Raw genomic sequence first — 24,213 nt, 5'->3', positions numbered from 1 at the left:
GGTGTCACTGCTGCTGTGTAAAGAATGTGCTCCTAAACATGGCTTATCTTGTATCCCTCCTCATCCCGGTTTTGGACACGTTGCTGTAGTGCTAAGTAGAAGCAGTCCTTATCACCGTTAGGAAGATGGCAGACATTACACCAAAAGGTCGGAAGGTAAATTCCTCCTGGTTATTTCAGAAGATCTGATCTACTTAATTTCTCTTTTTGCCAGGTACAAGTATGAGCCAGACATCTGAGGTTTGCTGGACACTGTGTAAGCAAGGGAATAGTGTCCATCTTGGTGGAATGGACTCCAGCATATGGGAAAAGGAGACCCGGAACACAGCCCTCACTTCTGTGGATGTGCTAAGGAGAGATGCTGGTCTACAGGCTGACAGCATGGGGAAAGCAGCAGTATCTTGGCTGCAATGGTGGTTAGGGTGGCAGAGGCATAAGTCAAGTGTGGGCTCGAGTAAAGTTTTAAACAGGAACTATTGCAGCTACAGCATCTTTTCTGGAGATGTGGCGTGAGTGTACGGTTGGCTTGAGGTTGTCAACTACTAATTGCCTCAAGTAGCAAACTACATGTAACTTATGTACATGTAATTGTTATGACAGGATGTTCCTTTGATAATCTTGTGAATAACACCTCATGATCCTGTCAACCTTAACTCGGAGGATGATCCTGTAAAATTGTGCAAAACAATACTTTTTTATTCATTCCTGAGTAGGAATAATTGACTAGAATACTAACAAAAGATGTTTAAAAAAAGCATGGTTCTGCAAGTTCACTACTTTACCCCTCAAGCCATTGCACCACTGCTTTGTCTGATTAAAAAATGCTGTTCTTCCGGACAATAAAACTTAAATTTGGCCACTCACAGGATGTTCCTGTCTGTAGCCATGGCAATTATGCGTGCAAACTTACATTCTTTATCATCTACCGAAGGTCAGTCACACCAACAGGATGTAAAGAGTTACGTGAACACACTTTAATTTCATTTCCTTTAATAAGAATTGTACGCAACATGAAGATCCAAGGATGCGTGCAAATGATCTTCCAAACAAAAGTAATCCTTCAGAATGGAATGTTGACCAATAACTGGGAGTCAGGGTAAAATACACAGCCCTTGTATAACCACAATGTTTCAACTGAACATTTTGGTCCCTTCTACAACTTATGCAACACCCTGAAAAATTGCAATTAAATATAAAGTCTTAATATGAACATAAGTGAGAGAACATGACTTCAGTAGCACTATGTTGAACAGCACATACTGCTGTCTGTACATACTTAAATTATTGTACATATTGAATCCTAAGGTCACATGAGGAAAGTCCATGTATCAGATAGCCATATAACTTTACATGTACATGTACATTAAAAATTCCTGTCCTATTATCAATTCATGATACTCAATGTGCCCTACATCTATAATGTACACAATATAAGACACAATATAAGAGGTACAATTTGGTTTCACAACAGTGGCCCGATTTACAGTTACATTGTACACGTTTTCTGAGTCGACTTGACTTGGACTTGACTGAGAAAACGTATGACGCTGTAAATTGGGCCAGTGTGTAGGGTACCAATAAGTTTTACATATTCCAATAGCCGCCTGCAGCTCATCACTCTATACAATAGTGTATTAGACTATTGTATAGACATAGTCTATACAATATACAAACATAAACATTTAACAATTTGTGAGAACAACATTTTGAAAATACAGTGCTTGTTTTTACCAGCAACATTCAAGACAAAACATTGACTCACTGTACAGCATCTTTAACAGGCTTACAAGTTGCGGTTTTTGGGGCTTACACATGTGCGTGTATGTAATTCTGCTGTCTGACTCAGACTGACTGCTTCTCAACATGTGAGCTGACATGCAATCAGAAACAGCATAATATACAACTTGTGATAAGAAAGGAAATAGCCCAAATCATAGTTTTAAATGTACATGTAAGCCTGCAAAGGAGGCTACATACTACACATGATTGCCATTTCTATTTATCAATATATTCCACATGTCTTTGAGTGGTCTAATGAGGGTGACCGATTTGGACAACTCCACACACATTATAATAAATTTCTAAATCACTTCAGATCTGCCTTTCACGTAAGCCCTGTTTTCCTCTAAATTCTTTGACTTCCATTAAAAATATTGTGCAACCTCCACCTCAAAAATTCTTATCATATGAAATATCTTTATCCTGATACAGGAAATACATGTATGGACCTATTTTCAGGGATGTACAAAGTTTGGACCCTTTATTACTTGCACATTAAATTTTATATGGCTGTGCTCACTGCTATCTTACATCCTGCAACAATGACACATTATAAAATAGTATCCTTATTGTAAAATGATGATTGTTCTCATAGATGGGAGGGTTGTCCAACTGGACCACTGATTGCAATAGGTCAGCCATCAAATTAAAGGTGATTTACTGTATGTTGAACCGTATAAGGATGGACATATCACTTGAAATGGAGGAAAGTACGGCTGAGACCATTTCTCCAATCATTCTGACAGTTCTCTGCCCTATTTACCAGGATATCAGAATTAATAATTGCACATTAAGATGATCATAGTAAACAAACATGTAACAAATATTGCAGATTGACAAAACAGCACATTTGCACTACATGAAAAAATTATTCTGTCCAATATTTCACCACACCTTTCCTATCTGTTCTGGAAATAATTTCATTCTATTTTACAGATCTAGTGTAGGTGTTGCCATAGCATGCAACAGCCGCACTTTCTCTTCTGGTCTGCTGGGATAATTCCTGAGCTCAGGTTGCCATGGTAACTGCCTCCACCTTTCGAGGAGTTCAGTCTCTTTTAAGGGCTGAATTTGCCCAAATGGGCTTCTTTGATGGGTTGACTCCTTTGGAAAATTCCTTGTCCCATTTTGGCAGATTTCCACCATCTTTTCGGTAATGAGAGAAGTCATGCGGAGACTAGGACTAGGAGGGGCTGGTGTTATACATGTACCGCCTCTCCAGGTGCAGGATGGGAGTTTGTGTTAGATGACTTGCTCGTTCCGCTGGAAGAAAACATGCAAAATATCATGAAGTAGGAGTGTGAAGAGTCATTTTAGCAAGTTTGTAAAATCTAATAATCACAAAATGGAGTACTGCATCTAAGAGCCATTACAAGTTTACTGACATGTTCCTTAAAAACACAATTTTCAATTCAAGACGGATACATGTATGGAGGAAAATATTGTGGATAACTTAAGTTACTTTTACTTGCTGAGCAGCAATCAGTTATGAAGTAGAGCAGCAGGTTTTTAGATCAATAAAATCTAATCCAATGAAAACAAACAATTACTGTATTTAAAAGCCAGTACAAAATTACTGAGACCCGTTCCTTAAAAACCCGGTTTTCACCTTTGTTGATATACACATGTATATGGATAAAAAGTAGGAAGGTTATTTACGTTACTTTTACTTTCTGAGCAGCAAGCATCCACGTCCTGATGGGGGACACCAGCACCCCCCCTAGCAGGATCTGTGTGGGGTGGTACACCAGCAGGGGGATGGAGATGACAGACAGGTGCTCATAACCGGCAAACACTATCTTCAACATGGGGATGCCTGCAACACAAGGAGAATAGACAGTTAAAGGGAGGGACCAGAGGAGAGTGTTATTTTCTAACAGACCACTTCTTTTTTTATGAAAACAAAATCAACTAACTTTGTAAAACTTATTCACAGATGAACAAGTTAAATAAATGAACTATTTATACATGTAATCCAGGAATTCAGTAGTGCCCCTTCATGCAGACCCCCATGGGGTGTGATGCATGATGGGAATCATCCTTTAAGTATTGGTTCCTATGGGATAATTGCTGAAGTTCCAGGTCAATTTTTGGGTCAATGCAATAGAAGAATTAAGTTATTAAGGGTGGAAATTGATGAACACCTATTCACACACATGCAACAAACACTATCTTCAACATGGGGGTGCCTGCAACACAAGGAACACTATATAAGACAGTGAAAGGCCATATCAATCTATTTCCTTGATTCTTGGACATTTTAAGGTGAAGATATAGCAAGGACATCATAAAAGCAGAGAGCAGGGAGGAAAAGTTGAGTATAACTGTATTCACTCCATAAAACTGGTGAAAAAAAGGGTGGTGAGGAATATCTTAATATGACTATTCACTCCATTAAACTGAGTGCACCAAGGCATAATCTGGTCCTCAAGATTTGTTTTCATGTTGTTTCACCAGTACAGCATGTCCTTTTTATACCTGAGGACCAACAGATAATATTAGTGTGGCCTAACCACAAAACAATCCATACCCTTGCCAAGCCAATTATAATGTAAGGGCATGAACAATTTTGATGTCATGGCTGTATTGTACATGTACTAGCCTAAGGGTAAAAATGCCGGAATCACCTGGCAACATTTGCCTCTAGCTAACTTTCTGAAATCTTAAGGAAAAAGATTTAATTCAAGGAACCAAGGTGGAGATTACTCACTGACTGATGAAATACTTCCCTCTCATATATAGAGAACTAAAGGGTCAGATTACATCTAGTCAGCACACAAAAAATGCAGAAGTGAAACACATTACAGTGTCTTCACATTGAATAGAAATTACTGCTTCAATGGGTTTTGTTTTGGAAATAAAGCAGAAATGAGTCAGTCTGGGAACAATGCTATGTCTGAAACAGGAAGAGAATAGCTGAATACAGTCTGACTCTGAAGGAACTGAAAGTAATGTAGAAGCACACACAAAGGACGCTGTCATGCTGCATTGTAGTCAAATGTACAGGACAAGTCATCAGTGTTCCTGCAAAGCTCGTGTGTTCTGGTGAAGGGGGTTACTTCAGTTGTTTGACAAAGATTCGGAAATTCCTTGGACGACGTGGAGTGAGAGAAGAACCAGCAACATGTCAGAACTGTCACAGTGGCTCTTAGTTTGTTTCCTGCTGGGCCATTTCGCTGGGATGTACAGCGTGTCAGCGATCAGAAATGACGCCTTCCCATGTTGGAGTTTTAACACAACCTTCGTGGACTGTAGTTTACTGTATCTGGATTATGTTCCTCTTCTACCACAGACAACAACATCCCTGGACTTGAGCCAAAACAGGATTCACAAACTTGGCAACAACTCATTCCATGGACTGGACAACCTTCTGCAACTACAGCTTTACAACAATCGCATAACCTCCATGAAAAAACAGGCCTTTGCAAACCTACAGCAACTGGAAGAACTGAACCTGAATCAAAACCCACTTGTTTACATCCATCCAGAGGTTTTTCTTCCTCTCACTTCCTTAAGGAAGTTGGATCTATCCACAGTAAGACTGACAGCTATTCCGGAGGCATTAAGAATGCTTCATAACCTGCAAGATGTCAACCTTGCAAGTAACCGCATCACATCAGCCAATCTTGACATTTTCAGAGGTATGTCTAAGATACAGAAGATTAATATCAACGGAAACTATATGACAAACATCTCAGCAAGTGACTTCAGGGTACTAACAAACAGTTCCTTGCGTACACTGTCTCTCTCAGCAACTGTGGAGAGTTTGTCTCACATACAGGAAGGAGCTCTGGCTGCTTTAAGGGAAGTACAGGAACTGGGTCTTAGTGAGATTGATGTAGAAGGAAGGATGTATTTATTTTTAAAGTATACTTGTGAGTTGACTTATGGCACAGTCAAGTTTCTGAACTTGATCTATATGAGAATGTACATATATCGCAGTGGTTTCTTTGATTGTCTTCCACGTACAATCCAGACACTGTGGCTAGATCTTAATATCATCGAAAATTTACCCAAGAATTTGTTTGTGAGACTTAAGAATTTGCAAGTCCTCAGGCTTTCTCAATGTTGGATGTCTAGCATTGAGATGGGTGCTTTTGAGGGCTTAGAAAGTCTGAAAGAACTGCACCTCAGTGGGAACAAGTTGACAGCACTAGACCCACATGTACTCTCTCCTGTTTATGAAAGTCTTGAGGTTCTTAATCTGGGAAATAACCTGAACTTCCAACTACAACCAGGACATTTTAGAAACCTGACTCTCTTGAAAATTCTGGCACTACAAAACAATGGAATTCGCTCTTTTGAAAGTGACCACTTTGAAGGTCTTGGCAATTTGATACAGCTGCAAATTGGGTATAACCAGGCAAACTACAAACCAACCAAAGAAGGCATTTTCAGATATATTCCCAATTTAGAGGTCTTTTTGGCAAAGAAAAATGATGCAGCTGAGTTTTCACTTGATGCTATCTTATCTGCAGCCCTGGACTCACTAAGGGTTATTGATTTAGACAGTGGCTGTGTTAACATTCTCAATGATAGAGGCAGAAGCATAAATCTATCAGATTTGCAAGTTTTGAGATTGGGAAATTCAGCTGATGATGTTACGATAACATATGCTTACCACTACAGGGCTGACCTCTTCTGGAATCTGACTGAATTACAAGAGGTAGATCTGTCTCAGAATGGGTTTATAAACATTAAAAAAGAAGCATTCTGGCATTTGAATAAACTGGACACTCTGAACTTAGCAGGAAACTACTTGGCATCTTTGCACGCAAGTATCTTTCGTGATGCACAAAACCTGAGAGTCTTAGATCTCACACATAATCGCATTACTGCAATATCACCAAAACTGTTTCAAAATGTGTATTCTCTGCGTCAGCTTAACATGCAAGGAAACCTGATCACCTCCATAGGCCAACAAACACTGATATATTGGAACAAGTTCAACACATTGTACGAGTTAGACCTGTCAGGCAATCCTTTTTCCTGCACCTGTCAACTCCTAGATTTTGTAGAATGGGCAAGGAACAACACATCAGTAAGGATTCTGTATTATTCCTCTACTGGTGGTTACAAGTATTACACGTGTTCCTCTCCACCTGACCTGAAAAACCTTCCCCTTCTCGACTACAAGCCCGACTGTAAGTCCTACCTTGGATACTACACGTGCATAGTCATGTCCACTTTTGTGTTTCTGTACACAACCATGACATACATGATGGTGAAATATCATGCGTACATACGCTATCTGTATCAATACGCGAGGGGGAAGCTGCGTGGATACCAAGCCATCCCGCACAGGCACAGATACGAGTACGACGTCTTTGTGTCGTACAACAACGAAGACATCCGCTGGGTCCAACGGGAACTGATTCCCCACCTGGAAGAAGCGGAGCCACACTACAGACTGTGTATCGGCGATCGCGACTTCCTCCTTCCTATATAGCTGAAGGAACTTTTGTATATCATACTCATGAACTCATATTTGATCATGAGGTGGTAATATGATATAGATTTAAATATACATTTAACCTTCATTTGACAGAGGTAATACAGGTACACATGTACAGAAAACTGATGTAGTAATTGCATGTAATTATGTACAAGTACTTGCCTAGAGTTAGTGACTTGTGTGTTGCACAGAACATAAGGCTGACCACATCTGATGCAGTGAAGCCAAAAGATGGACTGTGGATAAAATGCAAATATGTCAGATAAGAGACATAATTTTGTGTTATCATAATTTCTATTCACAATGATAATCACAGTCAAATGATGTTGTGTTAAATGGACTAAAGACAACTGAAGGCACACTTGTATCATTGCCCACTTTGTATAATACTTTGTATAGAATTGATGAACTTGATATGTAAATCATGTTTTTGATGTGAGTTGAAGACAAAAAATACCCACTAGGTACTACATGTAATAGATGTGTTCTGGTCATTCAATCAACAAATATTCAATGTGTTCTACATTGTAGGTCAAATCTAACTTATATCATGGCTTTCAGCAGAGTTGTACAGTCATGTAGATGGAGGTATGACCTTTTTGTATTATAATATTTAGTACTAGCTGATCATAGCTATGGCTTACAAAATGTACCAATACTATCATACATGTAATGGTGTACAGCACTACATGAATTGAACATGATATTGCTATAAATCTACATGCTTGCAATACACAATTGAAAAAGACAACAACTCTACATCCATGTTTATCAATAATTCCATCACAATCTTTATGTTTGATAGGCAAAAACAGTAAAACATCGGATACATGTAGGTCTTTGTAAATAAAGTGAGCGGGTGTAGATTTATTTTCACGTTGTTATTTCTTGATCACTTGTCAAAGAGAGGAACTAATTAGATAAACAGTGTCAACCCACCTTCTTGTGACAAAGAACAATAGCAGCAACAGGCACACCTGTATCAACAACACTGAGGGGAAAAGGAACAAAGACACTGGGTTAGATGTCATTGAGGAAACTGTACAAAAGCTGACTACTGCTAGTGCTACATCTGTATCTGTAATAGCCAGTATAACCGTCCTATGGTGTAACCCTCCAGCTTCACAAGCATGCAGCTTGGCCATGGCAGCAGCTGGTTAAATTACACTGAACGGTACCTGTCACACTGTGAGATACAGTAGTAGAATACAGGAATAATCCAGTTGTATACATACCTACACAAACAATGGAGACTAGACTGAAGTGGTCCAGCTCAATGTCTGAACTACTGAAGGTGTCACAGAATGTTGTGTAGATGATCAGCAACAATGTACAGCTGAGGATGAAGTATGGGCATAATATATTAGTTTTAGATACAATATAAACCCGTGCCAAGTCAATCTTTTTGTTCTCGGATTGAAAACAACGCCTAACAGGAAAAACATAGAGAAAACCAAGCTTGAAGACCAAGCTTATGTTGGTGCTCTAAGTTTCATGGAGTGGATTCAGTTAGATTCAAGTTTTCCTCCCAGTGCCCTCTGCTTTCATGATGTCTGCTTGCTTGGTTTATCATCTGGAGCTTGAACTGGAACTAACAAAGGATGGATTCCAGGTTACTCCCAACCATGAACCAAGGAGGTTAAATATACAATGTATATCTAACCTCCTTGCATGAACCAACCTTGCTTTTGGTTAAGGAGCGGTCGGGAGCAAAGTCCTGGGAAGTTGTTGAACATGTGACGGGGGTTTTACCTGCTTATGGTCCCAAACGGAGGTTTACTCCTCTCTAACCAGTCTTTCACGTATCTCCTGACGACTTGTCCGACGATGAGAGGCACTACCACGGTCAGGGTCAACTGCCCAAATATGGTGCTGTATGGAACGGCTGAAGGTGAACCAAGCTGTAAAGACAACAAGACATTGCTGTATAAAGATGGCACAACAACCTGGATATGCAAACTTATGTTTAGTCAGACCAGCATTTCCTCTGAAAAACATGGTGCCACCTATCAGAAAACTGCATGCTGTTGTTGGAGGAACATGTCTGGCAGGGGCTGTATTGGAGGCTAGTCAAACTCTGTGTTTACTGCAGGTTAGCACTTATCAGACAAAAGCAGTATCAATGCCTATTAGATTGCAATAATGATGAAGCTGAACTTATCCTTCATCCAGCTTCAACACTGAACTGTAATGATGGATAGATTAGGAACTATATGGGGCTGTGAAACAATTACATGAAAACACAAGACATGTATTCATCACAAAAAATACAAAAAACAGTCTCTATAGGATAACTTTATAGTGACTATGCTGAATTGTAATGATTGATAGATTAGGAACTATGGGGCTGTAAAACAGTTACATGTAAATACAGGACTCAGTGTATTCATCACAATTAGTTCCACTAACATTCTTAACTTGTAGGATATATTTTCAGTCACTGTATAGGCTGAATTGTAATACCTGATGGATTAGGAACTATGGGGCTGTAAAACAATTACATGTAAAATACAACTTAATGTGATGCCATTCATCTCAATTTAGTTCCACTTATAGACTGATTTTTCTTTATTTGTAGGGTACATTTACAGTCACTTTAACAGTTTAGTCTGGTAATTGTGCATGACTGCAGCTGGTCATTGTTACATCCTAAGCATCATTAGTCAGTAGATGGGGCCTGCTCTGTCTACTCATGGATCATGTGTCTACTGGATCTGATTAGGCCTGATGGGGCTGTAAAACAATTAACAAAATATACTTCATTACACAGTTAATCTGGCACATAATCACTTTTCCCAATACAATTATCTTAGATACAATGTACCTCATACAGCCTCAGGGTTTTTTCTAGAAAAATTGAATAAGAGGCAGCACACACAGGCGAGGGAGCAATTTCTATGTGTTAATGGAAGAATCAATTGCTGAGTGAAGGCCGTATGCTGGATATTAAGCTAAAATCTGAATTTGACAAGGGGGCACTGGGCTGAAACAAGAGGGCACAGCGCCCCTCTTTCCTGATTTAGATGAACCCTTGCAGCCTTGCATGGTGCAGGACATACATGCATCATGGGCCAATTTCAACGGTTATACAAATTTCCTTGTACTCAACCAAAGTTACCCCTACATTGTTTGCCTTGCATCTGATAGGTCGTGAGTCTAATCTCGACCGATTCAAACCATAGGCCTTAAAATGGTACATACTGCTTTCTCTGCTCAGCACTCAGCATTTGGGAAAGAGTATACGTACATGTATGTGTGTTGAACACAGACCACAACCAATGGACTAGCCCTCTGCTCTAGTGATTCAGCAGCACATAGTTGTGTTGCCCAAGGGCTACTGAAACATGCGGGAAGGACTACAAACATTTTGGTACATTTCGTTCAATCTAGTACCTTTTATACACTTACATGTATAAAACAAAATAAATCATACTTACAAATAGCAGTAGCAAGACTGGAGTGACGAATATACCCTAGATGGGGGAGGGGAGGAATAGAAATGGTCAGGCATCAAAAATGTAAAGTCCTCAACAAAACATGTTTGCTAGATCAGCATTATGCATTAGACAAACAAATTAATTTATCAGATGCCCATGACTGAGTGACAGCATATGCAATAATGCAACCATAAACAAACTACATCCACAGGAGGAACTGTTTACATGTCAGATTCACTTGTTGAAGAAACTCAAACTGTGGATTCTACGGGAAAAGATCCAGACAAGCATTCATAAGTATTATATGACATTGTATATTATTACTACCAAGCATGTAATATTTCGCATGATTATACTGTTGATTGAAATGCTTTTACAAAATCCTGGAGGCCTGATGAAATTTGGCATCTGTACAATGTCATGTTCTTTGTACTTCAAACCATCATAGCTGTCTCGTCCATGCAAAAGTTGATTAGATCAAAGAGGTTAAACTCTTTGATTAGATAAGGACAAATCCCTGAGGAAAACTGACTTCAAATAGGTCAGTTTCTTGTCAGAAACTGTCACATAATTAGGGGGGGGGGGTAATCCCATGTACAGGGGAGGTCTGTAACCCCACTTACACCACCCCAACCATAACTTGCTTTCACTTTTGAATCAGCTAAGATCTTCTCATTTTACCGCCTTTATGTAAATGAGATGGAATCAAGGAAGCAATCACAATAAGAACGCCAGGCCTAACACAAAAGGTTACCTGGACTACCCCACTGCCTTTGACTGTCAGTTTGACGTAAAAATTTGTGTGAAGAGTAAGCAAACAATTCTTTTGACCTTCTGATATCGCTTAAACAAAGCGTGGAGGTGTTAATGACAGTGGTCTATTATCTGGGTACGCACAAACACTTTCTGTTCAGGCTTGCGTTGGGGAGGAAATCAAGATTGAAAATAACTTGCGTAGTGGGACTTTCAGGACTAGACTTGCAACAACAGGTGTGCTCTTTAGATTCACGGATCCAACTTGTAATTGTTGCCAGTATTTCTGACTTGGATCACAAAAGCAGGAGCCGCACATGCTTTCCTTGCAATCTGAGGTATGTGTCTTTTTCCTAATCATTTAGATTCAAACATGGTCTGTTCCAGAAGTCATGAAAACTTGACAATGTGTATCATCAAGGAAGTTAAAAAAGGTATTTTAACCTCCTTGGTATCATTATTCTATCAGAAAAACTGCCCGGCACTCTGGTAGCATAATGTCTTGAATTCATGAAAACTTGACTTTTTCCTCCTTTCTTCCTAGTTCATAGGCTCATCACAACAAATGTTCAGGACCAGAATCAGCACTGTTATTCTTGCTGCAGTGATCCTGTTCCAGGGAACCGGTACCGTAGGAGCCAAAGCTGTATCTACCACTGTGACAGCAAATGGTACAAACTCCAATACTGAGCATCCAGAGTCTGCAAACAGCATATCTACTGACAGCACTCACATGCATGTGCCTACAACATTGCCTACAACATTGCCTACAAATACTGCTGTAACCAAAGTTGCACTTACAATTGTTGCAGCAAATGTGGAAGGCTCAAAGACAGAGCAACCACAATGTGAAAACTGTAGCACCTCCCTTGACAAAATCTTTGGTAGTATTTTTGGGTTACTTTTGTTAGCCATTGTACTCAAATTTCTATATAATAAGTATAACACTGATTCTAGAGATGAAGTTCAGCCAAATGTTCAACCAGTTCAATATAATCAGACTTTTAATTTACTTATAGTGTTATTGAAACTCACTATGTGTAGGAATGACTAGAAATTTGAGTTTTTTATTCAAGATTCAAGCCTCATAAAATGCTCTCATATTACATATTAGTCATTATTCATGAGCTTACCAGAAAACTGCCCAATGCTGAGTTGAATATAGCCGCTGCCTGTATATAGAAAGAAGAAATAATCAGACAAGCTAGGAAGGACAGTAAAAGGTGACAACAAAAACTGTTTGTGTAAAATATTTTGTGTTGACAGGTATTGATTTTTTTGGGTGTTTTTCAGTGTGTAATAAGAATAAGAAAGATGTTAGATACACTTTGTACCTACCAAAATGTAAACATCCTTCATATCACAACATACTTAAAGTTTGTAATAGTTAATGATTGTTGTATTCTAGCTTTGATATAAATTGTGTTATAATCAATCCAATCAAGATTGTAGGTTCCTTTCATATCTTATTGTTTATTTGGATGGTCTGTCACTGTATCATCAATTATCACAGTGCAGTAAAATATTAGTATTAAACGTGAAATTCCGATACTGTTTCTATATACAATCAGTACTACAACAAAGGCTTTAAATATTTCTAAAACATCTCTCTATCTTGCAAAAATAATGTACAGATAGAAAAGCATTTAGAGACCAACATGACAATTCTTGAATGTTTATAAATCTTTGCCCCAAAGGATTCCCTATGTTGAAAGTTGACAGTTCGTACCTCATTGCCTCCTACCGCCTTGGTGAGGATGACTGCTGAGGAGACTGGAGGGGGCATGCAGCCTACAACCATCAGGCTGGGAAATACATTACAACAAAACACAATTATCATATGGTACATCGGTCCAAACATTGACATGACTTTTACATAGATCTGTATTATCAAGGGTTTGCATGCCCAGACATAATGCCCTCCTAACATAAAGTGAAGTCAGGAATTTCAACCCTGCATAACTCGCTCTACTGTAACACAAGATGTACTTGCTAGCTTATTGCAAAGAGAAGCTCCTACACAGTCCAAATTCGGCTCCGAGGGGGATTAATTGAAGTACTAGTACATCCAAGTGAAATAATGTCGGGCCAAGGGTGTCAGTTGCAAAACAAGGAAGTTACAATAATTAACCTCCTTGGTGAAAACGAGCACCTACCCTTTGAGCAGCCACGGGTTGATCGGTGAGTACTGTAGACCCTTAATGAGCACCCTGATGAGACAGGGGATGAACACGAGTGTGAAGGACTGGATAAAGCCATGCAGCTTCACCTGGAACAGTGCACTGGTCAGGTCCTAAGGGGGGGGGGAGGGGGGGTGCAGAGGGAGAGCTTCATTTTGGTGCATTTATAATTGTTGATGAAGGTCAGACATTCATGTACTAGTAATAAGATACTGCAAGCCAAATTACAGTTACTGATTCAGAAGCAAATGGAAAATATTTGGAAACAGTCAGACCGTCAGATGTTTCAGACAGCATCCGCTGTCTTTATTTTTTATTCAGAGATGGATGCTGTCTGAAATGTCAGACTGTTTCCAAATTTTGTCCAGTTGCTTCAGTAACTGTCATTTCGTGCATCATAGCTTTCCTAGGTACATGTCAGTATGAATGGGATGCACTGAAGCACTAAAAGTAGTGAACTTAGCTAAAAACAAGATACTATAGATGCCTTTAAGTTCATGGCCAACATGCTACCCTGAAAAATCATGACAATCATTCTTAACGCATATGCATGGACTTTAATTAATCAATATACAACTTACAAAGCAAGTTGAAGGTGAAGCGATGTAGAATGCAGTCGGTAACTGTTTCAAATTCAGTGGACTAAAGGTATTGACCGTCTGTCTGTCTGAGTATCTGTGCCGAGGACAATTATTAGACAACTGTTACCATCGTCTTAATTAACAGGTGCACACTCACCTCCGTCTTGAGAGACAGTCCGCTGTTGAAGAAAATAAAGGACACAGCGAAGTATTTCACAGTGTATTCTGGCTTCAGTGGTCCTGGAAATGAACAAGATGGGAACCAGTTGAAAAACATAACCACAATTCTATCGGAACAAGGAGGTTTTATAAAACCTCCTTGATCGGAATCACCTAAGATAGCATATTGTTTTGGTCCGCCCCCCTCCCACTTGACAACGTGTCACTACCGACGTGAAAAGAACTTTACAACTCACCTCCTTTCAGGCCCAAACTCGGATCCACTTTGGCCATGGAGATCACAAATACGATTCCTAGCAGGAACCATTCTTTCTTTATTCTGTCTACCACCCCCATGTCCGAATTCTGCAGGTTTTGGCGAGTTGCCGGTTTATTTTGCACAGAAGTTCATGAATGACACCTGCGGACTATTAGCACCGGAGGTCAACTCAGTATTCCTACGCATAAACAAAGTAGTACGAACGTTTCTCCATCCTTTCGTTGTGTTTGAAGCACACTGATACCATAGACATCAGTTAAAATGTTCAATGTACAATTTTTTGGTATTTTGAAGCAGAAAGTTGAGATTTTAACCCTAAATTTAGGCTTGGTAATGCGGATGGCTCTTTCAGGGTCACAGATAAAAATTAGAGCCTTCCATCATGGCGGACCGGTCGGCTGTGCAGACGGCAACCTTCGCCTTTACCCTTCCTATATCCTGTCAGATTTGCCTCGGAAAGGTAATATTGCACTGCATGATGTACTTTAGATACTCTTCCGTGTTTTCTGTGAGGACATAGTAGGAATAAGGCAGCATCTTGGTGAATATTCGTCCCAGAATTGCATGAAATATGTGGAACGTGTTGCATGTTGTTGTTTTTGTGGCGGCTAAATTTGAATGACAACGGAGTGACAAGTTTATATCACAGACAACACGCCGTTGTTTGTTGAGTGACTAGAAAACCAGAGGCTTCGATTGTTTATGTCTGCAAAATTATCTGTGTGGTCATATTTGCAATGTCACTTGAAGGGAAATTTTGCCGTTACTTAAACTTACTTTACTATGTAATTAACTATAACGAACTTTGAAAAGAACGTAACATTTGACAGTTTGTAAGTAGTGAAGGTGAAAATGTATAGATTACAAGCTTGCAGAGTTCGACTGGCAGTTGTCAAAACATGGGCAGTAATTTGCACCATGCTAGTAGAGGTCAACAGGTGACTGGTGAGGGTTGTGGCAATAGCTATCCCGCATTGGGTTATGATTTACTGTAAATTCATTTATTTTCGCAGAGATTCAATTTTGTGGTATCACATCAGTATGAGCACAAAGGAGCCTTTCACAGTGTTTTACGTTTTAAGTCGAAACAGTGCAGTAGCATAGAAACACATATTTGTCAATACGGTGTCATGATTCGCAGTGGGAGGCACAGCAAAAACTGCCAAAATAAAACCACCACGAGTATTTCTTAGATTAACAGTATTGATATGGATATATATATATTAAACTGTTATTTTTCAGGTGAAGCAGCCAGTGGTGTGCCCGAACCAGCATGTGTTCTGTCAGCAGTGTATGGACGTGTGGCTCATGCACAACCAGCAGTGCCCAACATGTCGGGTGGAGATCAGCATCAACAACCCCTGCAAGAGAGTCCTTGGTAATCATGGCCTTCTGTGTTTGAAATGTTTGTGAATCCAGTAGGTAGGGGGAACCCGGGGAAATGTAGGGCAACTTGTCGCCTAGCAAATCAGGATAACTCAGCACTATGCCAAGGACGGTTTTTAGACATTTTGCTGTCAAGGGGATGCCCAGTTACTAGTAATTCTAACTCAGCCAGGTCATTCTGGGCGTGGTACTGAGTTACTCCAAAACCTCCTTGGTTACTCTGACAGACTAGGGCATGAGTTGTCCTGATGCTAGTGGTGAGACTAGAGAATGGCTTGCGAAATTTTGTTATAACTGAAGTAGAGGACTGAGGGGAGAAGGAAGGAAGTATGTTGTAAGAAATGGAACGATGTGTATGTTGTATTGTATTATTAATTTCTCAACTTCTTGCCTTTGGGGGCCCCCGAACCTGCCCCGATGCTATGAAAAAAACCTGGTGAGAACACTGTCTTCGGTATTGTTCTCTCTCATCAGGCTGACAGAAATTGAATACCACACGGTGGATCAATGTACCAGCCCGATGGCTACTCTCTTTGTGTGCCTTTACTTCTGGGCCATTAACGATTTCATTCCAGTGTTGTTTTTTTTCGTTCCTTCCCACAGGAGGCCTGAGTGGAGGGGAGGAGACCAGTGACAGGGACAGCTTCTCAACAAAGGAAGTCCGCAAGGCTCGGCTGGACGTCATCTTCAACGAGTATGAGGTCAGCTGAGCACTTTTTAACTCACTGCAGTAACCTAATACTTATAGTCTTCATAAGCCTGAGTGACACTAAATCAATCAATATCAATTATATAGTTCATGGATCAACCAATGGCAGCCCAAGGCTGAAATATATGTACAGTCAAACCTGCCTATAGCGGTCACTCAAGGGACTGGCCAAAATCGACCGCTATGGACAGGTGGCCGCTCTATAGAAACGGTTGATTGACCACGAGTAATAAGTGGCACATGTTTTCTGTACCCACTGAGAAACATTTATTCACAAACATGTACAGTCAAACTTGGTCTACCGACCACTTTCACAAGACGACCATCGGCTCAAGATGACTGCTTTCGGTAGGTCCGGATTTTTCCACAAGCAAATTTAGTCCAAGGAGGTTTGAATATTTAAACCTCCTTGTTTAGTCCAAGTCGATCCATCGATCCGCCCCCAATCCGGAGCACATGCGACCAAAATGTTGCCAAAGACAACCGTGTCATTTTCAATTGCGCGGCGACATCATTTATCAGCAAATAATTGCGGAATTTCACGGTAAAATCAGCCTGTTTGGGTCGGATTCCTTGCCGGGAGAAAAAACAACAGCTGCAAGATGGCGCTTGAGGTCATAGGGTCATGGGATAGTCTACTGTAATGTGGGTGCAGCTGCAATGTGTGAGTTATAATTTTACTCTACATGAAATAGTACAAAATGTAAACTTATTTCGTCAAAGAAGTTCTTTGAATAAAGAGAACAGAATGTACAAAGAATGGATGACTTTATAACCTTTTTTAGAGGATAAAAGGCATCTGTCTTTTTTTTAAACAAACTGCTCCCCCATGGTACTACTAGTGAAGTAACCCAAGTAAACAAAACGTCCCGCTAGGACCGCGCACCAAGAGGCCCTGTTTGTCTCAAATTTCTGGCGCCTTGGCGGTTTTGGAAATTCAAAACCAACACCAGGAGCAAAATAAAACTATGTACAACATTTTCATGGGTAACACTGCAGCTATAATGACATTTTTTTCTGCGGGGATTTGAAAGAAGGCTCCCGAATCTTGCGGCGACCATGCGCCGTGACCGTTATCGGCAGTGTTTCCAGACCCGCGGGACCGGAAATCGTGTGGCCGCGAGCGCGTTGGACAGGTGACCGCTATAGCCTAATTCTTAATGCTTATGTCAATGGGAAAAATCCAAGGGACCGACAAAAAGTGACCACTATGGGCAGGTGGCCGCTATGCAAAGGTGACCGCTAATACAGGTTTGACTGTATATATACCAACTGATTTAAAAAAACACAATTTGTATGCAAGACCTCCTTGGTATATGCTAATCTGAACAATCTCCTATAATGTGTGAAATGATTCAGACACCACGTAACACAACGGATAAAAGCAACAAAAGCAATATTTCATCATTTCAGAATTATGTTTTTCCTCCACTTTGAGGCAGGCTAGACATGTTTCCTGCTAGTATATTGTATGTATGGGGTAGTAGATCTATATATGCACTTCACAACAAAAGAAGTAAATATACAAAGATGGCTGCAGTGAAGTTTTGCTGAAAATCTAAAGAAGGGTTGATGCTGATGTAGTACACAGACGACACAGCAGTCAATGTAAGTATGTCAGTGTTTAACGGCTGTTCCTAAATAGGATTTGTTTCCTTTGCACTAAAAGTAAAGCCACATCTGTAGAATACAACAATGGCAATTCCAGCAGTTATTGATTAACACTCTTTCTTTGAAAGCCTCTCTTCTAAAAATCTACATGACTAAGGAGAAGATTGTTAAGTCATTTTCAGATTTACTTCTGCAGCAGGAAGTTAGATTTTCCCATAGCTTGTTTCTAATAATTGTCTTTTTTCTTGCAGGGGGAAATAGAAAGACTTCAGTCTCTTGTTGAAGACCTCAGTAGAAAAAATGAAGTCTTGAAACACCAGGTGCCAAACCAAGCCAGCACGTCTAGCACAAAGACACAGAAAAACAAGGGCTCCGATGTAGACAAACTCTTGCAGCTTACGTCCAAACTGCAAGATGCCACCTCAACATACGAGGCTGTGGTGAGGGACATGACGAAGCTGAAAGAGGTAGGAAAAAAATAGTGGACACAGTGGCTGAGGTTGTACAGTATTCCACATGTGCTTAAAATGTTGATTAAGTAGGTACATGTACATGTAGTTTTGCTTGGCTTTGGGTAAAAAGTCTTTGTAGCAAAGCTGTTTTTTTTTCAGAGAAACTGATTTTATCTCCAGCATTTAAAATGATTAAAAAAAAACAAAAAGTTCTAGAACCTTACTGGTTTGGCCCAAGTGACACTTCTGAGGATTAACACACACAAAAGTCTGTGATAAACATTGAGAGTAATCAGGAGCAGTCCTAGACTAGTGCCACACTTTTCTGGCTACTTTTATACAATGCTACGTAACTTGTGTGCTAAAGGTTGAGACAAAACTGTTTAAATGTTTCAGGAAAACTCCATTCTACGAGAGAAGAACTCAGACTTGAGCAGGATGAATGAGCAGCTGCGAATGGAACTGAACAAGAGAACCCCACAAAAGTGAGTATTGCTATCTCATTTCTGTTTGCTTTCTTTGGGCATGAATAAAATCCCCATAACCATGATGTGGAAAACATCGTCTTCCATGCCAAAATTGTCGTTGCCCTGTTGACATCAGTGTTGTGTGTTGCACATTTACATCAAGTAACTTTTTTAGGTGGTAGATTTTCTTCTCTTCAGGAAAATAATACTGTGTTAAAGTCTAAAACTTACTGTCTTTTCCAGGTACGGCCGTTATACCGTTGCAACTCTGGAAGCCAAGGTTGCTCAGTACGAAAAGGAAAATGGGCAATTACAGAGAGCTCTGGAAAGAAGTGACAAGAACATGGAGGAGTTGGAGAAACAACTGGAGAACTGCAAGAAAAACCAGAGCCTGCAGAATGAGCAGAGGTGAGGAGAAGCATGGTTGAAATTGCTGGTTAAATGGCCAAGGTGGTAGAGTGTTTGCCTTGCGTGCATTCAAACCCCAGTCATCTTGTCGTCTAAAGACTTGAAAAATGGTACAGACTGCCTTCTCTGCTTCAGCCCTTTTGAGAAATAGTTCCCACTTTACTGCCAGTGGACTAGGGTCCTACTGTAGTGGCCTGTGTGGCCCATGGACTGTAAAAACATAGATGGACTCTGTCCTTTTAGTTTGCACTGAAAGGTGTGGGAACGATTTTAACTAGCACTAGCCAACTTAACATCGAAACTAAAGAATGATTTTTACAATCTCAAGGCCATCATGTTGGAAACCCCACTTGTCATTAAATAGCACATGTTGTTAACAGTATGTAGTTCATGTGATATTTAATGGCTTGTCTTCTGTTCTTTTAGATTATCCAGGGAAAGGTCAAAATCCAAGTCTCCAGAGTTTTATGGCGAGGAAAGACATCCAACAGAAAGGAAGTGGAACCAGGAGAAGCTTGACCACTCTAAGGAACGCCACGTTTCTGTTTCCTCCAGTGAACAACACCTCCCTGACCCTAAGCTCAGCCCAGTCTCCCAAACACTGCAGTTTTTGAGGAATCCAGCAGGGGGCAGTAATGATCTGGTGCCCAGCTGGCTCCGTACAGATCAGAATTGGCCAAGAGTTGATTCTGAAGGACCTGAAGCCAGTGGAAACCAGCAGGATGACGGGGATAGCTTTGTTTTAGAACAACCAAGCCCACTGACCCCAGCAACCCACATGAAGCACCTTTCCATCGGGCACAAGTCTGAAAGCCTTCCTCAGAACAGAACGGACACACACACTACATACAAGAATGAAGACACTTATGTCAGGAGAGCGGAACATCACAATCACTACAACAAATCTTCAAACAACTCGAATGTGGCGAATATTTCGAACAATCAGCATGGTGGAAATCATGTCAACAGTGACAGATCAGCGAGGTTTCCATCTCCCACTGGCCAGTCAGATGGGTCCGTCACAAGCAGTGGGAAGGCAAGGCGTAAGTTGCACCTCGGAAACGATGCAGAAAAAGTTCGGAAGTCGCTGTTTCCCTCAAGAGAAACCAACGAAGGAGAGCAATCATTTGGCAGATACACTTCTCAGGAAGTTAGGGACACTTCAAACTCATCAAATACCAGCAGCTGGACAGACCAAGCTTCTACTTCTTATAACAGTTGGAGCCAAGACCGAAGTGAAAACAGTGGGAAGAGAAATGATCTGGATATGTATGACATGTCCCCAGATGCTAGAGAGAAATCTGGACAGCTAGCCAACAGAGCTCATGGTCTGCCCTCTGAGCAGTTCCCAAAGAACTACAGCGGCTTGGTTGAGAGGGGTAGGGAAGCTAGCATACTGCCTGGCCCTAGTAGAGCACATGCTTCTGATGGACAAGATAACATCAAGAGAGAAGGGAAGTTGTTCCAGTGGCAGGCTGAGAATGAAGAGGGATCGGACAATGAAGACAAGGAGGTTGCCTCGACAACAGCCAACCAGTCCCTGCTTGACCTGGACATCACCTTGACCCCAAACATGAAGGACGTTTACCTGATGATGAAGCAAGCTGAGAGGAGGGTGGGGGAGAGGAGAGAGGCTGATGCAGAGTCTTCTGGTCAGCTGCACTCATCACATGATGCTCGTGCAAAAACAAAGCACTTTGATGGTCGCATGCCCCAAGAAACTTCCAGGCAGAAAACTGGCGCACATTTTGAGTCGAAACAGAAGATGCCTCGCTCAAGTTCAGCTCCCGTTTTAGAAAGCACAGACATTCACAGCACTGACAACAGTGAGAATTTTGCTGAGAAGAGTGCAAGAAGAAGGAACATGTCACATTCCAGTTCATCATGGCAAAGCAATGGTGCCTGTGGAAGTTCAACAAACAATGTAGATGGCTATGGCAGAGGGCTTGAACAAAGGGACAACAGTTACACAACAGACAAAGACAAGCTGACCAGGAATAGGAGTTGGGATGTAGAGCATGCTACAAGGCAAACAGAGGCTAATGCCAGCTCACATCCCTGGGCTTTCAGGGACTCTTCAAGTAGTTTCAGCACTGCCCAAGGTAGCCATACCTTCTCAAGAAGTAGGGTGGCTCAAGAACAAACTCAAGTACCTGAAATCAAGAAACCTATGCATCCCACTATGTTTGAGTGCTTTGGAGAGGGCTCAAGCAGTGGTGATAGGAGTGTAGACTCTGACAAAGGAAGGTATCAGTATCAGTCAGAGTACAGTGGACTGCTGGATAGAGAGAATGAGGGAGAGAACTTTAAGAAGAGAAAGGCAAGAGAGTCATACCCAGCAAGTCCAACCAAGTCTCCCAAATGGAAGTGACTATAAACACAAGATGGGCTAGTCTTGAAAATTTACAAAAACTGATTTCAGGAAAAAACAGTATGAATTCACAAGAATGAATTTATGCCCAAGCATTCGAAGAGAAAGCTGTATGCTTATTTTCAGAAAGTTCAAAAAGAAAACTTGCATAAAGAGAAATAATGAAATCAGAATTGATGTAAGTGACCAAGAGGCTTATTTTAGTTGTCTAAACTTCTTTATATTGATTGACACTTGTACTTCTCACACACATTTTGTTGCAATGTTTGGATTTTTTACTTATCACAGTAGAAGTTTATGAATTCCAGCACCAGTTTTCCCTACATTATTTTAATATCCACAATAACACCTTACCCACTCCTAGATATGCTGGGCGATTATGTCGTCTGGTTCCTAATGGTACAAATGATGTTTTTAGCAAGGTGTAACTTATTCCTGAGGTATGATAAGGTAGAGCTCTTATTAAATTGTTGTACCAATTTTCAGGCACAAATTGAGGAAGAGTGTTTGTGTACATTGCCATGATGTATTACACAGCTAATGTGTTCTTCAGTAATAAGCTAAGGAAATCCTTTGGTTGCGCTGTAAGAGATAAGAGTTAACTATTATGTACGGGAAATGAACAAGTGTAACAGTAATATGATGACCAGAAGTCAAAATCTGGAGTTCTTCTTTTAAATAGAATGACATACACCGCACCACTTACCAAAAATGAAGAGGATATATGCTGTCATATCTGGAAATCAGGCTCACATTTACCCATTCAAACAATACGTTCACTCCAAACACAGATGCAAATTCGTACATTAAGAACTTTTGTATGTATACCCTCCTATACAAACACTCTTCAGTTATTTGCCCAGGCTTTGTTCTCTTACATTTTGTTTTCAATAGGAGTCCCCACTAGTGCTGTCCGTCCTTTAGAAGTCTATTTTTTCCTCCTCTGAGATGATCAAATGCTGTAAAATAATTGTAATTTGACACAATTCAACTTGTCATCTGGAGTCCTCAGCTGGCCACTGCCTGAAATGTAGCCTACAATCTGTCCATCATATATCACCAGCTAATTATCCTCTCATAACATGGCTAAAAACCTACATTACATCTCCTGACGTCTGTTTGGCAGTTACACACCATTACAAAGTTAATGCCTGCGCCACAAAACAAACCCTATGGTACATTACGGGGCATAATGGGTGATAACAGATTGCGGTAGTGGTTAGACTCCCCATGGGCCCCTAAGAAGGGGGTGGGTTAAATCGAATACAGGGTTCACTGAGAAAAAATGTTACCCCGGTTGTCAAGAAAAAAGTAATCCACACACCAAAGAAGTAAATCCACAAACATTTTTCCCAAATTACGCCCCCTTTTCCAGAAGACGGCGATCGCTGTGCGACCGTACAAAGGACCACAATTGGATTCGTGTGACCCTTGATTTCGTACTTTAGATATGGAGCAAGATGTTAAAGTTGGATTTTAAAGACAACAAAACACACCAAACGTAAGGAAATTCCTTCTTTATGTCAAGTGTTTGGTCGCGCAGCGGGCACAGACTCTAGTTGAAAGGGTGTGCAACGGTACTTCCATCACGTATCAGTATACAACATCCAGGACTTGAACGTATACAACAGATTCCACCCTAAGCTTCTCTTCCATATTGCCCGAAGCTACTATTACCACGCCCCAGGTGCGCACAGTTAGCCTTTTACATCCGGAAAGTGCCGATATCTAATTTTCATGATTCCAGACTATGAGTTAAGAGATTTGCCCTACAGGCAAACGGGAAATGGAAAACATCCCGCCAGGAAACTCTATTACGTCGTACGCTTGGTTTGACTGGCTTTGTGGATTCCACAAAACCCGCTTATATCCAGCAGAGAAGGGCGTGCGTTCCTTTTTTTCATTCAGTTTAGGCAAAATTCATCCAGGCAATTTGATACTTTCGAATTTTAAGAGTTAATCAAACATTTATTTCTTCAGAGCACACAGTGTTACTTACAATTGTTAAGTTTCTAAAGTTATGTTATCTTTTATATTTTACTTTTTAAATACCGCGCAGTGCAGTAATGTTCTGTCCAGATGTTTCTTCTAACAATTGGTATCACATTGTGGCCGTCATACATTACGCCAATACAAGCGTGCTGTACATATACTGAAACCTTATTTTCCTGTTGTGGTAAGTCTAA

At 40.6% G+C, this 24,213-nt stretch overlaps 3 protein-coding genes across 4 annotated transcripts; 2 read left to right on the top strand and 1 right to left on the bottom strand.

The window, feature by feature from the left end:
* Window positions 1–972: 972 nt before the first annotated feature.
* LOC136436278 (sodium/bile acid cotransporter 7-like) lies at window positions 973–14,802 on the bottom strand. 2 transcript variants are annotated; one of them, XM_066430120.1, is made up of 12 exons: window positions 14,601–14,802; window positions 14,342–14,424; window positions 13,580–13,716; window positions 13,153–13,228; window positions 12,557–12,595; window positions 10,671–10,706; window positions 8,986–9,134; window positions 8,469–8,569; window positions 8,173–8,224; window positions 7,396–7,469; window positions 3,438–3,594; window positions 973–3,041 (listed from the first exon to the last, which is right to left on the bottom strand). In XM_066430120.1, exons 1-12 carry the CDS (start codon window positions 14,698–14,700, stop codon window positions 2,978–2,980), a joined length of 1,068 nt encoding a protein of 355 aa, XP_066286217.1. In that variant the 5' UTR covers window positions 14,701–14,802; the 3' UTR covers window positions 973–2,977. The 2 variants fall into 2 exon arrangements, with proteins under 2 accessions (XP_066286217.1, XP_066286218.1); XM_066430121.1 differs by having other exon boundaries at window positions 3,443–3,594.
* On the top strand, window positions 4,619–7,227 carry LOC136437113 (insulin-like growth factor-binding protein complex acid labile subunit). The gene has a single exon (XM_066431590.1). It carries the CDS (start codon window positions 4,903–4,905, stop codon window positions 7,225–7,227), a length of 2,325 nt encoding a protein of 774 aa, XP_066287687.1. The 5' UTR covers window positions 4,619–4,902.
* Window positions 14,803–14,960: 158 nt separating the features above from the next.
* Window positions 14,961–22,528, top strand: LOC136436277 (ORC ubiquitin ligase 1-like). The gene is made up of 7 exons (XM_066430119.1): window positions 14,961–15,083; window positions 15,866–16,001; window positions 16,613–16,710; window positions 18,581–18,796; window positions 19,178–19,266; window positions 19,492–19,656; window positions 20,083–22,528. Exons 1-7 carry the CDS (start codon window positions 15,006–15,008, stop codon window positions 22,025–22,027), a joined length of 2,727 nt encoding a protein of 908 aa, XP_066286216.1. The 5' UTR covers window positions 14,961–15,005; the 3' UTR covers window positions 22,028–22,528.
* The last annotated feature ends 1,685 nt before the right edge of the window (window positions 22,529–24,213 follow it).

Source organism: Branchiostoma lanceolatum, chromosome 6 (assembly GCF_035083965.1).
Source record: "Branchiostoma lanceolatum isolate klBraLanc5 chromosome 6, klBraLanc5.hap2, whole genome shotgun sequence".
In the NCBI taxonomy this organism is placed as follows: domain Eukaryota; kingdom Metazoa; phylum Chordata; class Leptocardii; order Amphioxiformes; family Branchiostomatidae; genus Branchiostoma; species Branchiostoma lanceolatum.
The sequence above is the reverse complement of the archived record's forward strand: the minus strand, read 5'-3'. Positions and strand labels throughout refer to the sequence as shown.

Coding starts and splice junctions, on each gene's coding strand:
- LOC136437113 (XM_066431590.1), top strand. CDS start 4,903: ATGTCAGAACTGTCACAGTGGCTCTTAGTTTGTTTCCTGCTGGGCCAT.
- LOC136436277 (XM_066430119.1), top strand. CDS start 15,006: ATGGCGGACCGGTCGGCTGTGCAGACGGCAACCTTCGCCTTTACCCTT. Junction 16,711..18,580: donor TCATCTTCAACGAGTATGAG/GTCAGCTGAGCA, acceptor TTTTTCTTGCAG/GGGGAAATAGAAAGACTTCA. Junction 18,797..19,177: donor ACATGACGAAGCTGAAAGAG/GTAGGAAAAAAA, acceptor TAAATGTTTCAG/GAAAACTCCATTCTACGAGA.
- LOC136436278 (XM_066430120.1), bottom strand. CDS start 14,700: ATGGGGGTGGTAGACAGAATAAAGAAAGAATGGTTCCTGCTAGGAATC. Junction 8,570..8,985: donor CCGTTTGGGACCATAAGCAG/GTAAAACCCCCG, acceptor CTTCATCCTCAG/CTGTACATTGTTGCTGATCA. Junction 8,225..8,468: donor AGTCTCCATTGTTTGTGTAG/GTATGTATACAA, acceptor TTTTCCCCTCAG/TGTTGTTGATACAGGTGTGC.